Source organism: Hippopotamus amphibius, chromosome 3, assembly GCF_030028045.1.
Source record: "Hippopotamus amphibius kiboko isolate mHipAmp2 chromosome 3, mHipAmp2.hap2, whole genome shotgun sequence".
Lineage (NCBI taxonomy): Eukaryota > Metazoa > Chordata > Mammalia > Artiodactyla > Hippopotamidae > Hippopotamus > Hippopotamus amphibius.
In genome coordinates, this window is record NC_080188.1 from 127,797,702 (window position 1) to 127,813,248 (window position 15,547).

Consider the following 15,547-nt stretch of genomic DNA (forward strand, 5'->3'; position numbering starts at 1 on the left):
AAACCCCTCGTTCTACTCTCACCCTTTCATTCAACAAATTCTAGATAGTTCTAGAGCCTGCTGACAACTTTTGGCAGTGCCCCATCTGCCTCATTTGGTCTGAGAAGTAAATGCAGGTGACCAGGGGTCAGCAATAACCATCTCCCCTCCAGGCAGACACTACTGCCCCATTTTACAGATAAAGAAACAGGCTCAGAGGAGAAAAGCCACTGCCTCGGTGTCCCACCACAGTGGATAAAGGGTCGAGGGATAAGATGCAAGATCCAGGTTTCTGCTTTTTACTAAGTTGTACCTGCCCATTCAGCTTCTAGGCCCCACTCACCTCCCTGCCCTCATTCATACGTGGCCCTGAGTCACGTGAACACCCCTCCCATGCGCTGCGCACCTTATCCACCACGCTTTGGTGCTTTGGCCTCAGGCACACCTAACGAGCGTTGGCAGAGGAGACTCTACACTCCCTTCTTCATTCAGGGGAGGCTGCTTTAAGAACTCTGCCTCTGTGCAGCACAGGAGCTGTGGACAGCTCCACAAGCATCCCTCTCCAAATAAAGGCTTATGGACTAGTGAAATGTCCGGAGTCTGAGATAGGTTCTTGCGACTTGGTCAACATTTCTCAAGCTCAGGTAGACAGGGGATGGGGAAGGGGGAGGGAGAGGTAGTTAGGGGATACCTGTAGTGTCCAGAGCTAAGGATAAAATGCCACACTGACTGGGCCCCTGGGTTGACCTTTGGTGAGGGGCCTGCCAGGGGAACCTACCCCAGGACCCAAACCTGAGGGTTTCCTGAGGGTGGAATCACAATAAGGGCCACACCCAACCAGATAACCCTCCTCCAGCCTGGAGACCCTGAATTCTGTCCATCTGAGTTCGTATCTAGCCTCTCCTGTGCAACTGGAATGCACACCCAGACAGCTTCCAAAAATCAGAACTCATCCAAGGCCTGGTCTGGCCCAATTCACGCTCCCAGAGTCTCATCCAATAAGAATCCATGCCCAAATCTCAACTCACAGACCAGGTTTGGTGTGTTCATTATTGTAGTGTTACCAAACACAAATTCGTGTACCTGACGCACAGCACAAGCCCACACTTACGGGTGGATCAAGTGAGAACCAAACCCTTTCCGGCAGGAATCTGGCAACAAAGCCCAGCAGTAAGCTGAGCACGGAGCTCTGAGTTGCAGGTCTTGGAGCCGGGAGGCACGTTAGGGAGACAGTGATGCAGCAGCCGGCTCGCTTTCAGGGGCGAACAGAGAGATATACTCGACTTGCCGCCACCCAGACAGCCTGGCAGCGCAGGGCTCCAACAGGGCTGGGAATTGCATTTACATTCACACCTGCATGCACTTCCGACTCGGCCGCACCCAAACTCAAATTCGCCCCAGAACCAAAATGGTCGGCTTCCAGGAGGCCCTTGTCCGGTGCGGCCCCCGAGGAGCTGTGCTGGGAAGACTGGGGGACCCGCCGAGGAGGGTTCTGCCGGCTTTGGCAGCCCAGCACGCTGGAACTACCATTCCCGAGATGCCTTGCGACGGACGCCATCTTTCTTCGCCGCCGGCTCGAGGAAGGGGCAGCCTCTTGCGTCATGGGCGCGCGAGGCCGCCGTCGCGGAGTGATGACGTAAGGCCCGGGCCCCGGCCTGTCGGTCAGAGCACTGCAGGGAGCGCGCTGCTGGGCCCGCGGGGCCGGCGCAGCCATGGCGGCGGTGTTTGACCTGGACCTGGAGACGGAGGAAGGCAGCGAGGGCGAGGGCGAGCCAGAGTTCAGCCCCGCGGTGAGTGGTCCGCCTGGGCGCGGCTCGATCCCGGCTCGATCCCATTATCCAGGCGGTGGGATCGCCCGGGCACCCCACGACCCAGAGTGGGCTCCGCTCCTGCAGACCACGGTCTGTCTCAGATCCCGGCCACTATTAGGCTCTGACCCTACCCTCACCCCCACCTGCCTGTCTTGCAGGCCGCCAGCCCTTACCCTGCGCCTCCCTTTCCTGCCCTCGCCTCTCCTCCCCAGTCCTGGCCCATCGCCTACCAGCTCTCATTCCTGCCCCTCTCCGCTCCCGGGCCCAGCAGTCCAGCCTTGGGGGGAGGGAGCCGGGCACCACCCTTGGCTCTGACCCCTCGGTTTCTCACAGGACGTGTGTCCCCTCGCCGAGTTGAGGGCGGCTGGCCTGGAGTGAGTCAGGGTCGTGTTGGGGGAGGAGGGAATGGGCTGGGGAGGGGCACCTGAGGAGTGCTGGAGCCTGCCCCCATTCACTTCCTGTGTCCACAGGCCTGTGGGACGCTATGAGGAGGTGGAGCTGACTGAGAGCAGTGTGAACCCGGGCCCCGAGCGCATCGGGCCCCACTGCTTTGAGCTGCTGCGTGTGCTGGGCAAGGGGAACTATGGCAAGGTACTGGCCTTCCTCCTTCCTCACCGGCCTCACAGCCTCAGTCTTGCTGCGCCAAAGGGTCTCAAAACAAATTAGGCTTGTAGGGACTTCCCTGGCAGTCCAGTGCTTCCAATGCAGGGGGTGCAGGTTCTATCCCTGGTCGGGGAACTAAGATCCCACATGCCACACAGCCACAAAATTAAAAGAAAAAAAAAAGTTAAGACTTGTAAATCAGCAGAACCTCTGGTTGAACTCAGAGGTAAGGAGGGAAGAGCAAATCCTCTCAGAATCAAAGGACTTGAAGTATTTACTGCCCCGCCCTTGGGTGAGCCTAGGCCTCTAGCTCCCAGTACCAGCTGTCAGGGCGGGGCTTTTTGATGATGGGATATGGAGAGGGAGGTCGATCCTGTCTCCCCTGCCCTACAGGTGTTCCAGGTGCGAAAGGTGCAGGGCACCAACGTGGGCAAAATATATGCCATGAAAGTCCTGAGGAAGGTGAGTCATTCGTCAGCCAACAGAGCCTCACTGGGTGGCTGCCATTCCCAATGCACTCTGCCGGGTTTCAGGGAGCCAGCCGTGAACCTGGTGGAGGAGCTGGTAACTGTCTCGGGCATTGGCTTGTTAATTGTCAGTTGCAATTATAGTGTTTTGTGGTAATTCTCAACCATGGGCAATGTTGCCTCCCAGGGGACACTGGACAATGTCTGTGTACCTTTTTTGAGTCATGACCAGAGAGGGGATGCTACTGGCATCCAGTGGATCGAGGCCAGGGATCCTGCTAAAGGTCCTACAATGCAAAAGACAGCCCCTCACAACAAAGCGTTATCTGCCCCAAATGTCATGTGTGCAGAGGTTGAGAAACGCCGTGCCACTAGGATAAACCAGTCCCTGGAAAGGGTGGTTGCTGATAGCAGCAGAATTATGGAGAAATACAACGCGGTGATAGAGCATGGCCGAAGGGTAATGGCTGGAGGGACTGAGGGAGTCCTGGGTGCCCACCTTCTAACCGATCCCTGCCTCCCCAGGCCAAAATTGTGCGCAACGCCAAGGACACAGCACACACGCGTGCTGAGCGAAACATTCTAGAATCAGTGAAGCACCCCTTCATTGTGGAGCTGGCCTATGCCTTCCAGACGGGCGGCAAACTCTACCTCATCCTTGAGTGCCTCAGTGGTATGAGTGCGGGCCCAGCCTGGACATGGGCAAGGCCAGGGAACCAGCACAGGGAGCTCTGGGGGGAGCTGGAGGAGATGTGCTCTGTAGAATGGCCGGGGGGGGGCCCACTTCATCCATCCCTCTGTCTGTTCATTCATTCATTCAGCAAACGTCTGTCCAGTGCCTCTTGTGTCCCTCACCTGCATCGGGGGTGGATGGGAATGGTGGGGGTTTGTATAGACATCCAGAGGGCTGTTTTGTCCATTTCCACTACCCCTTCTCGTCCTGGTCCTCTCTCCTGTGTGCCCTGCATCCAGTCAGAACCCGATCCAGGTGGTTCATTCTCTGCAGTGTCCTCCATCCTCTACTCTCTCTCGGGGGGTGGGGTGGGGGGGAGGGGAGGAGTCACAGTTGTTTCCTAACTGGCCTTGAAGCCCCCAGCTCACCCTCTTCCTAGTATCTCCTCCGCTAACTCCCAGGGTCGTCGTCCCAGAGCACGGGACTGTCCCCAACACTCCTACTCAGAATTCCATGGTTCCCTGTAACTGCCTGGATCAAGCCTGGGGTGTCCCCAGCTTGCCACGAAGCGATCCAGGCCTGCCTTTCCTCCCGATGAGCCCTATAAGCTTTGTTCCCTGCACTCCATCTCTGCATCCCCTTTACATCTCACCGCTGCCATGGACCTTCTCTGTCCCCTCACGCCGGGGTTAGTTGTGTCCTCCTGTCTCCCCAGGAGGGTTTTTGGGTCAAGCTCTCGGAGCCGTTGCCTCAGTCTGGCATATCACAGCAGCTGTGCGTGTGTCTCTCCCCCCATCACACCGAGCGTCCTGAGGGCAGTGGCTGGGTCTCTTCATCTCTGTCCCCAGCTTCACCCAGAACAGGGCCGGGCACCGAGTAGGCGTCGGTAGATGTTTGCTGAATTGAATTGAATCCCCACGGCAGCTCTGGGAGGCAGGTAGGGCGGGAATTACGAGCCCCACTCTCCCGAGAAGAAACCAAGACTCCCCGGGCGAGCAGAGGAGCTTGGTCCCAGCACACAGCTGCTGGCGTGTTTGTGTCACAGGCGGCGAGCTCTTCACACATCTGGAGCGAGAGGGCATCTTCCTGGAAGACACAGCCTGGTGGGTATTACCTCCTGCCTCTCTCCCCCCACCCAGGGCCTGGCTCCACCCCACCCTTGCCGTCACCCTGTCCTGTCTCTGCAGTTTCTACCTGTCAGAGATCACACTGGCCCTGGGCCATCTCCACTCCCAAGGCATCATCTACCGGGACCTCAAACCTGAGAACGTCATGCTTAACAGCCAAGGTGCGCATGCGTGGGGATGGCTGAGCCCCGTGGGGTGGCCTGGGGTCCTGACCAACACCCCCTCCCCCTACGGTCTTCCTCAGGCCACATCAAACTGACGGACTTTGGCCTCTGCAAGGAGTCGATTCACGAGGGCGCCGTCACCCACACCTTCTGCGGCACCATCGAGTACATGTGAGCGGCAGCCAGCTGGGCCCAGGGGGCAGGGGGACAGCCAGGCAGGGCTTGGCCTGACTGACGGTTCCACTGGCCCCCAGGGCCCCTGAGATTCTGGTGCGCAGCGGCCACAACCGGGCGGTGGACTGGTGGAGCTTGGGGGCCCTGATGTACGACATGCTCACTGGATTGGCAAGTCCAGCCTCCTCGGGAGGGCGGGCGTGGGGACGGGTGGAGGGCCCCTCCCGGGGCAGGGGCGGCCCGGTGGGAGGCCTGCAAGGCTCCTCTCACCCTCTGCCTTCTCCAGCCACCCTTCACTGCAGAGAACCGGAAGAAAACCATGGACAAGATCATCAGAGGGAAGCTGGAGCTGCCCCCCTACCTCACCCCGGATGCCCGGGACCTCGTCAAAAAGGTGGGCTCTCTCCTGCCCTTGGTCCAGCCCCTGTCTCTTCTCCCAGGCCCTGCATGGGCTCCTGAGTCTCCCTGGGCCAGGGTTCCTGGAGCCCCCCCCGCCCCCATTGCCTGTACGGTGTGCCTTTGGGATGAGGCGCACTGGCTGTGAGGTCCGAGATGTCAGCTCTGGCGCAGACCAGCTGCCAGCTGTGGACAAGTCCCTAGGCCGAGTCCTGATCAGCATGACGCGTGCCACGTGCTAGCTGCTCCCCTCACAAAGGTGATCATTGGGGATCAAGGTGGGAGGACAGGCACCCCATGCAGACTGCGAGTTGGATCCCCACGTATGTGCTCTGGGCTGATGCCAGCAAAGGCTTTGTGGAGAAGGGGCCATGAAACCAAACCTTGGAAATCCTGAGGATGTCAATAGGTGGAGACCACACTCCAGAGGCCCCCACCACAACCCACAACCCCCGTCTCATCTTTCCCACCCCCTGGGGCCATTCGGGAACACTGAGTGGGTACCTCTGCCTGAGACCCTCACCCCCCGGCCCTTGTCCTGCAGTTTCTGAAGCGGAATCCCAGCCAGCGGATTGGGGGTGGCCCAGGGGATGCTGCTGATGTGCAGGTAGGTCTGGCACCATCATGAGGAGGCAGGGCTGAGCCCCCAAGGATGCCTGGGTGCAGAGGGGTGGGACCCTAGGGCAGAGGGAGTTTCTGAGGGAGCCACGGAGGGTGAAATGTTGGCACGTTCGGGGGCACTCTGCCCACAGAGGCACCCCTTCTTCCGGCACGTTCATTGGGAAGACCTCTTGGCCCGCCGCGTGGACCCCCCGTTCCGGCCCTCCCTGGTGAGTGGACGTCCCATTGGCCTGGGCGCAGGTGGAGGCCCCTGTCCTGGACACCCCTGACCCTCCCCCTGGGGTGCCCACAGCAGTCAGAGGAGGATGTGAGCCAGTTTGACTCGCACTTCACGAGGCAGACGCCGGTGGACAGTCCAGATGACACAGCCCTCAGTGAGAGCGCCAACCAGGCCTTCCTGGTGAGGTCCAGGGGCCTGAGGGTTATGGGCACATGGGCAAGGGTTGTGGCCAAGGAGCGGTAGACCCTGAGCATCGCCTGGCCCCGCCTCTGCCCCCCAGGGCTTCACGTACGTGGCGCCCTCTGTCCTGGACAGCATCAAGGAGGGCTTCTCCTTCCAGCCCAAGCTGCGCTCCCCCAGGCGCCTCAACAGCAGCCCCCGGACCCCCATCAGGTACCGCAGGGCGGGGTCCGCTTCTAGCTTCAGCTCTGATGTCAACCCCAGGCGTGCCTTGGCTGTCTCTTAAGCAGCCTCAACCTCTGTGTCTCCGTCTACCATGGGGACTCCTAAGGCAGGGGCCACCTGGGTGGGCACGTGACTGCATTCTGGCCCCGTGCCAGTAAATGCTGACCCTGCCTCGGTTTCCCCTGCAGCCCCCTGAAGTTCTCGCCTTTCGAGGGGTTCCGGCCCAGCCCCGGCCCACCAGAGCCCACGGAGCCCCCTCTACCCCCTCTCCTGCCGCCGCCACCACCACCACCGCCCTCAAGCACTGCCCCCCTCCCTATCCGACCCCCCTCAGGGACCAAGAAGTCCAAGAAAGGCCGTGGGCGCCCCAGGCGCTAAGAGGATGGGTGGGGATGAGGGCAGCGGGACCCCGGGCCAGTTCCAGAGACCTGGGGCTGTGCCTAGAGGTGCAGGAGTGAGTGTGTGTGAGTGTGTCTCTGTTGGGGGTGGCCGTGCCCCGTGAATCATGAACGCGGAGGGCTGCAGGCTACAGCTGCCGGTCGAGGGGCCGCCCACCTGGCCTCCCGCAGTTGAGCTGTGTCGTTGGAGAATTAAAGTATTCAATCATGGCACGGACCTGGCTTTTCCTCTGGACTTCTGGGGCAGGGGTGGGTGGGGTCATGCCAGGAAGAGTCCCTGCTTAGGGACGGGAGGGGTCAGGACAGGACCACAGAACCACGGGGCTGGAGGGGTTTTATTTCAGATGGCTGCCCAGTGCCCCTGGGGATGGACGGCCTTCCTGGGGGCCGGAGATAACACAGACTTGGGGACTAGAGCTCACGGGGGGAGTGGCAGTCGGAGGCTCTCCAAGCGGGGGTGTGGGTGACACGAGTCCAGGGTGGGCTGGGTCCGGCCGTGGCAGCTCGGGAAGGCGAGGCACAGGGACCGGGGTGTGGCACCAGAGCGGGCGTCTACAGTGCGGTGACGTGGAGGCCCTGGCCCCCGGCAGCCCTGGTGCTGTCGTCCCAGGCCGCGCTGCCAGCGAAGGCGTGCAGGTCACTCAGCAGGGCCTCGGCGCTGCCCCCTGAGCCCGCCGGCCCCTGGCAGCCGAGGCCCAGGGCCCCCTCGGTGTCGTCGTCGTCCTGTGCTTCCGCGCCCGGCTCTGGGGCCTGCTGTCGGCGGGGCCCCTCTCCGCCCTGCTCCTCTTCCCGGGATGCGGGCTCCTCTCGGCCCCCACACAGGTCGTAGTCCTCGTCCGCGTCCTGCGCGTCCTGCCGCCCTGCGTCCTCCCCTGGCGTCCCCAGCTCCGCCCGGAGCCAGCGGCCCGGCGGGCTGGCCCAGAGCAGGCGGCAGGTGCGGCCCCACAGCGCGGCCCCCAGGCGGGCCGGGTGGTAGTAGCCCCCCGAGTCCCGGCTGAGGCGGCGCCAGGCCAGCGCCAGGCCGGTGGCCAGCAGCAGCAGCAGCAGCAGCAGCAGGAACACGGTGACCGCGGAGCTGGAGCTCGTGCTGCCGCTGGCGCCGCCTCCCGATCCCAGCGCCCCGGGCAGGGCCAGCAGCGTCCAGAGCCCTAGGGCGCAGGGCAGGTCCTGTGGAGGACAGGGAGGGGCTCATGGCCTGGGGTTGGTCGCCTCTTGGGTAAGATGGGGACAGGGAAGCAGAAAAGCCCAAATGCTTACTCGGCCATAAGGCCTCTCCTGGCTCTGGTATCCGCCACCAACGCCTCCTGCCTCCCTTACGGAAGCCTGGGGCCTGGGCACCGGCTGTTCCTTCTGCCCGGACGGCTCCATCCCCCAGAGAGCCACATGGTTCCCTGCTCACCCTGGCTCAAGGCACCTCAGCGCGGCCTAACCAGACCTGGGTTGCTACCCTGCCGTTCATCCCTGCAGCCCGGCCCTGCTTTACCTTCCCACCCCCGACCCCACCTCCTACCGCAGGCGCGGGCCATAACTCTGCCTTTGATTAGGCCTATTGTTTTATCTTCCCACCACGAGGACAGGGATCTTCCTGGCTCAGGCACCTAAACAATTCCTAGCACAGAGTAGGTGCTCAAGAAATATGGGCTGACTGTCAAGACCCTGCCCCCCCGGGAGAGGGGATGGACGGGGAGGGAGGCACCTGCAAGGCTGGTGTTGGGGCTGGCTCTTCCGGAGGCCTAGCATGGAGGGACCAAGCCCAAGGCAGCTAACTACCCTCCATTTGGCCAGGTCCCAGGATGGGGGTGTCAGAGACCGCTTTTCCTCCCTCCCAGCCACGGGACTGCCCCAGCTGCAGCGTTTCCGTTCAACTCTCTGTCCCTGGGGGCCTCAGGCCTTGCAGGGCCAGGGGCTGGGGGGAGGCGGGTGCAGCTGCCGGAGGAAGCCTGCGGTCGGAACAAGGCAGGTGGGGGGGTGCGAAGGGGGAGGGGTGCCAAGGTGCAAGCAAGCCTTCCCCCACCCCGGGCTGCTGCCCGGGCTCCAGGGAGGCAAGCAGAGGCTGTGCCGAGTCCCAGCTCCCGAGCAGAGCCGGTGGGAGTCCAGCTGGGGGTCTTGAAGAGGGGGCGGGCACAGAGTGGGGCGCTCGGGGCCACCCCCTGAATCCGAGGGAGGCCCAGGTCTAAGGTAAGGTGAGAGAAAAGCCCAACTTCTGCCCCGTGTTCGTCCTGGGTCTCTCGTTCCCCCTTACTGGCTGGTCCTGCCCCTGAGCTCTTGGGGAAGGGGGGGGTCCTTCCATAGCTCCCAAGGCCCAGACACTCCCGCCCTGACCTCCTGTGGCCCCTGCCCCAAGGACCCAGCAGGCGCCATGCTCACCATTGGTCTGCTGGCCTCTCAGCGCTGGGTGCCAACCTCCAGCCTTGGCTGTGTCGAGTGAGAAATGAGCTTGCGCTCTCGAGACGACAGCACCTGGGGTTACTTGGCGCTTCCGCTTCCTGCCCACAACACCCCGCTCAGCCCTCCCCACCACAGGACCCCGGTGGGGCCCTGGGGCCTCTCAGGACCCCTCTGATCCACAGCAGATCCTCACTGGCCAATCCCCGCGCCCGGCCGGGGCTACAGGGCCTGTGACCCGGCCTCCAAGAGCAATTGGGCGCCCTGCTCAAAGCAGGACAGGCACTCGAGGCGTCCGCAGGCCTGCTGCCTCAGTTTCCCTACCCGACAGAAGTCAGGGAGGACTGGGAGGGGGAGGGGGGATGCTCACGGCCCCCAGACCTTCCTCACATCTGTGATCCCCTGAAGCATCCTATGTCCCCAGGTGTCCAGACTTCCTTTCCCAGTCCCACCCCAGCAGCAGAAGGGCAAACCTGGCTTTTAGAAAGAGAATTTTATTTGGAATGAAAATATAGAGCCCACCCCTCCTGCTTCCTCAGGGGAGGGAGCAGGGGGGCTGGGTGTGGGTGGGGGAGATGGTCCCTCAGAGTAGAAGCTCTCCTTGGTACAAAAATCCTCCCCAGCAACAATGACCAAAGCCAGGCGGTGGCTCCAGCCTGGGCCCACAGGAAGGGTCAGGGTGCAGACTGGCCTCTGAACCTGCCCCAGAGACCCTCAGTGGGGGGGCAGGGGGCAGCCAGCCAGAGTCAGTGTGACCTGCCAGCAGAGGCTGAGTGAGAAAGGGTGGGAGGAGGAGGTGAGCAGGGCGTGGCATCCACTGGGTCTGAGGTCCTAGGCATCTCCGTTCTCCATGCGGCCCAGCTGCTCCTCCAGGCGGCCGATGCGCTCCCCCTGCTCCTGGACCAGCGCCCTCAGCGCCCGCAGCTCCTGCATCACCTCCTCCAGCTTCCCAGCCTCCTGCAGGGACGTGAGTGGGGTCAGGGGTTGCGGAGCTGCGGCCCTCCCCAAGTCCACTACCAGGCAGGGGCCTGGGGCCCAGGGAGGGCCAGTGAGTGGTTCAGGCAGGCACAGCACACTTGGGCAACACCCGGAGCCTCCCAACACCACCCCGAGCCAAGGGGCACCTACCCCGGCTCCGGCGAGGCTGCCGCTGGGGGCCGCAATGCTGGTGGAGGCAGCAGGCGTGAAGGCCCCCGGGCGGGCGGAGCCAGGGGTCGTGGCGGGCCGGCTGTCCGATAACACGTTGCGCCGGTTGACCTTCAGGTCCCGCTGTTTGCTGGGCACGTAGGCTTCCCGCAGGGAGATGAGGATGGGGTTGGCATCCCGCCCGCTCACCCACTCCTCTGCCTCCAGGGCTGCCTCAGGCCCGGCTGTGTCAGGGTACAGATCATCCTGGAAGAGGTCCGACTGGGCAGGGGTGGGGGAAGAGGTCTGGGTCAGCAGGGGGCCCACCTGCAGGGTCCTCTCGTCTGGACCCTGAGTGCTCACCTCCTCGCCACTCTCCTGGCCTCCAGGCTTGCACCTTGTCAACCCCCCTTCCCCTGGCCTGATCCCTAGTGACCTTCCTAAAGCTCAAATCTGTCCTTTCACTTCCCTCTGGACGCCATCAACAGCTCCGTCCGAAGACTCCCCGCACCTTCCCAAGCAGGGGCCAGCCACGTGGCCCTGTGGGACTCTCGGAGCCACGTCTGGGCCCTGTGATTGTGAGTTCCTGGGGCAGGCCTGGTCAAACTCGTCCACAGCTCTGCTGCCTGGACGTGCCTGGCACGCTACCCTGGGCACTCAGTGAACGCTGGCCAGAGAGAAACGCAGCACATTTAAGGCTCTCGGCTGGGGCCTGAGGCCAAGCCACGTGGGGCTGGATCCCCCCTCATGAGAGCCTCCTCTGCAGCCCACTGCTCTCTCCATCCTCACCTCCGTGCCTTTGTCTGGCTTACCACCCAGCCCTCACTGGAGGGTGGCCTGCCCCAGCCGTGCTGTCGGTCCTGCCTTGCCTCCTACAGGGAGACCTCAAGGCTGCCCAGCATCTGTCCAGAGCAAGGCCTCAGCTCACCCTGTGCCCCGTCCTGCTTGCCCCTGGCCGAGTGTGCGGGCGTCTATCCGGCCCGCTGACTACACCCACACTTGGCCACGTCCCATTCACAGCCCTCACCTCTGTTATCCCTGTGTGGTCTGTGTGCTAGAGAAAGGAGCGGGTAGGCAGGGAACCAGCTGGCCTCACCTTTCTTGGCACCGTCATGACAATGGGCTCACACTTGCGCTCATGCAGTTTGTAGAATCTGGGGAGGGTGGGGAGAGGGGACCCGTGGGTAAACCTGTTCCCTACTGGCTCTCCTGGCTCCCTCCACTCTTCCCTTCCAGTCTGTACCCTGGCCCCTCCCACAGGTTGACCCCTGACCCCGGGGCCCCTGTGGGCCAGTTCCTGCTCCTGAGTGGCCCCTCACACCCACTTCTTACCGAGCAATCTCGCACTTGCTGACCTCCAAGCCCCTCTTGGGCATGCTGCCCATGCCCCTCTGTGGCTCTTTGCTGGTGAATGTGTTCAGGAAGTGGATGTAGGGGGGCTCGTCTGTGATCTCAAAGTACCGGATGCTGGAGTCACCCTGCAGGGCGGGAGGGGGCAGGGGTCAGCACCGGGGCCTGCCTGTCTCTTCCCTGCCCCCACCAGCCCTGCTCAGCCTCCTCACCTTGCCGCAGACGTAGACCACGCTGGTGTCAGGGTCGTAGAAGGGCAACAGAGCCCCGTTGCTAGAGTCCAACTCCTGCAGGGCCATGGGCTCCCCAAAGTTTTCCTGGCACACGGGTTGAGGGGTAGTCAGGGCCAGGCCAGAACCTCCCCCTTCCCCTCACTGTCCCAACACCCCCCAACACCCCTTACCACCACCCCCGCCCCGCCACTGGCCCCAGCCAGCCTCACAAGCTGGCTGGCCCCGCCCCTAGCACTGCCACCCTCTGCCCACACGGTGCAGCTCCGCCAGGCCCTCCCGGCCCCCCTCCACTCCCACGGCCCCATCGTCCCTGCCTGCTCCAGGCCTTCGGACTATACCCCCAGGCCACCAAGCAAGTGCTGAGAAAGTCCCCCCATGGGGGAGCCGGGGTGCCGCGCAGCACTAGCCGCTGTCTCAGAAGGGCCCTTGGAGATCACTAAGGGGGCCCCTGGATAAGGCTGTGGGACAGAGCACTCTAGAGAAAGGGCTGGGAGGCTTCCTGGAGGAGGGGACTTCTGCACTGGGCCTTGAAGGACAGCCGAGTGGAAATAGACAAGCAAAGGAGGGAAGGGCCTTTCAGGGGCCAAGAAGGCTGTGGGCAGACAGAGGCGGAGGGGGCCGGACAGCAGGGGGCAGGGAGAGGAGAGGCTGGCAGGGCTCTGGGTCCTCAGTGCCTCCGGTGCCAGGCTGACAACCTGGGAACAACAGGCCTCTCCAGGGGACCCCCCGCCCTCCTCGCCCAGGGTGGAGCCCGTCTCGAGGCCGCCCCTCAGGCCAGCCGGGCCACTCACGGGGTCCCAGAGTGCCAGCTGCCGCTCGCTCATGCGGCTGAAGCCGGTGGTGAACACCTTGCCATCCGCCAGGAAGATGGCCCGCATGGGCCGGGCCCCTTCATGAGCCTTCTCCCGCTCCTGCAGGGGACATGGAGCAGTCAGTGCGGGAGAGCCCCTCGGCCTGTCTGCGGCCGTCCTCACCCTCCAGGGCTACGCACCGCCACCAGGGTCCCCCGACGGGGGTCAATGACGCGCACGCTCTTGTCCTTGCAGGCGCTGCAGAAGAGGCTGCCGTTGCGGTTCCAGCTGACGTTGTAGATGAGGTCGGGGTGCAGGCTGTGCAGGCGGTACAGCTCCTCCGCTGTGCCCACATTCCAGATGAGCACCGCGTTGTCGCAGCCTGCCGGGTGGGGGCGGTCAGCGCTGCCCACCCTCCTGGGACCAGACCCGGCCCGCGACCTCTGTGGGCCTCAGCCTTCCCGGGGCGGGGGTGGGGGCGGTCAGACGGGCCTGGGGGAGGTGTGGGGTGCTGCGGAGCTGTGTGTGGGGGCCGCGGTGCAGACCTGCGCTGAGCAGCACGTTGCGGGCCGTCGGGTGCCAGGTGACAATGCCCACTCGCTTGGTGTGCCCCTCCAGCACCACCACCGGCTCTGTCAGTGGAGAGACCAGCCCGTTCTCTGGGATCTGCCACACCTGGGGAGGGGCGGGGAGGGCAGCTGAGGCCCCTGCTTGGCCCCACGGCCAGGAGCCTTGCGCCACAGCAGCGAGCCCTGCCCCATCACAGCCCCATGCCTCACCATGACCGTGCAGTCCTCCGAGCCGCTGGCGATGACTTCGTCGTTGTGGGGACACCAGTCGATGTCCAGAACTGGTCCCGTGTGTCCACACACTGTCGGGTAGGCCTTGTCAATGCGGCCGGTCTGCAGGCATGAGGGGGGCACTCAAGGGGGACCCAAGACGCCCAGGCTCCACCCCTCCCAGAGCTTCGGTCCTCCCCTCTGTGGGAGGCCTGGCCCCCAGGTGGCCCAGATGTGACGCTCACTCTGCCTCCTCCTGACCCACCTCTTCCTCACAGGTGTCACCAGGTGAGCAGGGAAAGTGTGTTGCCTCTGACCCTGATTCCGTGGCAATAAAAAACAGACTTCTTCTATCTGTGCTAACACCTCCAGGGCAGTAAATCTTGGTTTATGACACCTGCCCAGCAGTGTGAGGATGGGCAAGTTGTGGGTTGTGAATGGAGCAGAGAGACTTGGCAGATGTGACCAAGCTGGCTCCAGCCTCTCCCCAGCTCCCACCTTGCCTAGGGGGAGCACCAGGAAGGCACCCCCACCGCTGGCCTCCACAATCACCGCCAGGAACTTGGGGTTGACGGCGCAGAAGGTGCTGTCCCAGGTGACACGGGACACTCGAATGTCCTCATAGCACTGGTCATTCTTGACAGGCTGCCCGAACACATGTCGGAATTTGCTCTGCCGAACCACTTTGCGGAACATGACTGCAGGGTGGAGAAGCATAGGTCAGCCTCTGCCCATCTCAACAACCCCCAACCCTGCCAGGGCTGCACGAAGGGAGTGGGGAGGATGCCGCAGGGGGCCTGGTCCTTAGAACCTGCCTGGCTCTTGGTTTCCCAAGTTACAGAAGGTCACAGTGCAGACCTGGCTGCCTCTCCCCAAGGGGAGATCTGAAGGCAGAAATGCATTGACCTCCTGCAAAACCGCTGCTGAGTCCTGAGGGGCTTTGCTGGACCCTACCCAGGGCCTCTCCCGGCCTGTGGTATGTGTGTGGGGGAGGTGGGAGGTGCCCCAGACAGCACAAGCTTAGCTCCTTGGTGGGTCCTAGTCAGTTCCCAGCAGGCTACTTTCTGCCCAGGATTTGGGAGCAGGGCGATGGGGAGGACAGAGAGAGGAGGCCGGAATGATCTCCGCTGTGGGGCCGCGCCAGGCCACAGTTCTGGGTCCCACGGAATGTGCAGTGCCTGCAAGAATGTGCAGCGAGCCCCAGGCCGGTCCAGGGGGCCTGGCAGGTCTGGGCGGGGGTCGGGACGCCGCTCCCAGCCACAGAGCATCCCAGAGCGCCCTCGCAGCGGGGCCCAAGGTGAAGCAGGAGCCCAACTTCAAGGATTCCGGTCTCGCAGGGGAGAAGCTGATCGGCCAGGGGGAGCCGGGACTGAGGGTGGGGCGCCACGGAGGGGAAGGGCTCCTCGGACTTGCGACCCCCACCTCAGCCCCCTGCGGCTCTGCCCCCGAAGTCCCGCCAAACCCCCTGCCCGCTCTCCCAGCCCCAGCCCGTAGCGCTCACCAGGGACGCCTGGAGGCTGCGGCACTGTCCTCGGGTGGCTCCGTATCCCAGTCTCTGGGAAGCAGGAAGCGGGAATCAGGAAGTGACAGAGGAGCGAGGGGCGGGGGGCGGGGCGGGGGCTCAAGGGGGCGGGGCCGAGGTCACGCGCGGAGGGGCGGGGCGGGAGGCTGCGAGCTGGAGCCTGGCAGGCGGGAGCGCGAGGAGTGCGGGGCCGCAGGCTCCAGGGGCGTGGGGGCGTGGCATGGGCGTGGCCTGAGCGAGCCCCGCCCCACAGACCCCCTGGTCCCTCTGGGGCAAAGGGTCAGGGGCCAGGATGGGAATGGGACCCGGAGTGGTGCCGCCTGG

General features: G+C 63.6%; 3 protein-coding genes across 4 annotated transcripts; 1 reads left to right on the forward strand and 2 right to left on the reverse strand.

Annotated features, from left to right (window-relative positions):
- The first annotated feature begins 1,557 nt into the window (after nt 1–1,557).
- RPS6KB2 (ribosomal protein S6 kinase B2) lies at nt 1,558–13,309 on the forward strand. Of its 2 annotated transcripts, none has more exons than XM_057729497.1 (15): nt 1,558–1,769; nt 2,124–2,164; nt 2,261–2,381; nt 2,787–2,855; nt 3,386–3,533; nt 4,579–4,636; nt 4,721–4,821; nt 4,905–4,995; nt 5,079–5,169; nt 5,285–5,392; nt 5,939–6,001; nt 6,147–6,224; nt 6,308–6,415; nt 6,516–6,628; nt 13,178–13,309. In XM_057729497.1, the coding sequence occupies exons 1-15, from the start codon at nt 1,692–1,694 to the stop codon at nt 13,212–13,214; spliced, it is 1,305 nt and encodes a 434-aa protein (XP_057585480.1). In that variant the 5' UTR covers nt 1,558–1,691; the 3' UTR covers nt 13,215–13,309. The 2 variants fall into 2 exon arrangements, with proteins under 2 accessions (XP_057585480.1, XP_057585479.1); XM_057729496.1 differs by lacking the exon at nt 13,178–13,309 and adding an exon at nt 6,829–7,248.
- PTPRCAP (protein tyrosine phosphatase receptor type C associated protein) lies at nt 7,366–9,470 on the reverse strand. The gene is made up of 2 exons (XM_057729527.1): nt 9,406–9,470; nt 7,366–8,205 (listed from the first exon to the last, which is right to left on the reverse strand). Exons 1-2 carry the CDS (start codon nt 9,406–9,408, stop codon nt 7,591–7,593), a joined length of 618 nt encoding a protein of 205 aa, XP_057585510.1. The 5' UTR covers nt 9,409–9,470; the 3' UTR covers nt 7,366–7,590.
- On the reverse strand, nt 9,902–15,268 carry CORO1B (coronin 1B). The gene is made up of 11 exons (XM_057729494.1): nt 15,203–15,268; nt 14,200–14,399; nt 13,702–13,824; nt 13,468–13,597; nt 13,123–13,304; nt 12,923–13,042; nt 12,111–12,215; nt 11,881–12,026; nt 11,645–11,702; nt 10,552–10,830; nt 9,902–10,380 (listed from the first exon to the last, which is right to left on the reverse strand). Exons 2-11 carry the CDS (start codon nt 14,395–14,397, stop codon nt 10,255–10,257), a joined length of 1,467 nt encoding a protein of 488 aa, XP_057585477.1. The 5' UTR covers nt 14,398–14,399; nt 15,203–15,268; the 3' UTR covers nt 9,902–10,254.
- Between the last annotated feature and the right edge of the window lie 279 nt (nt 15,269–15,547).

Coding starts and splice junctions, on each gene's coding strand:
- RPS6KB2 (XM_057729496.1), top strand. CDS start 1,692: ATGGCGGCGGTGTTTGACCTGGACCTGGAGACGGAGGAAGGCAGCGAG. Junction 3,534..4,578: donor CATCCTTGAGTGCCTCAGTG/GTATGAGTGCGG, acceptor TTTGTGTCACAG/GCGGCGAGCTCTTCACACAT. Junction 5,170..5,284: donor ACGACATGCTCACTGGATTG/GCAAGTCCAGCC, acceptor TGCCTTCTCCAG/CCACCCTTCACTGCAGAGAA.
- CORO1B (XM_057729494.1), bottom strand. CDS start 14,397: ATGTTCCGCAAAGTGGTTCGGCAGAGCAAATTCCGACATGTGTTCGGG. Junction 13,043..13,122: donor GTCGGGGGACCCTGGTGGCG/GTGCGTAGCCCT, acceptor TGTCCCCTGCAG/GAGCGGGAGAAGGCTCATGA. Junction 10,831..11,644: donor TCATGACGGTGCCAAGAAAG/GTGAGGCCAGCT, acceptor ACCCCTGCCCAG/TCGGACCTCTTCCAGGATGA.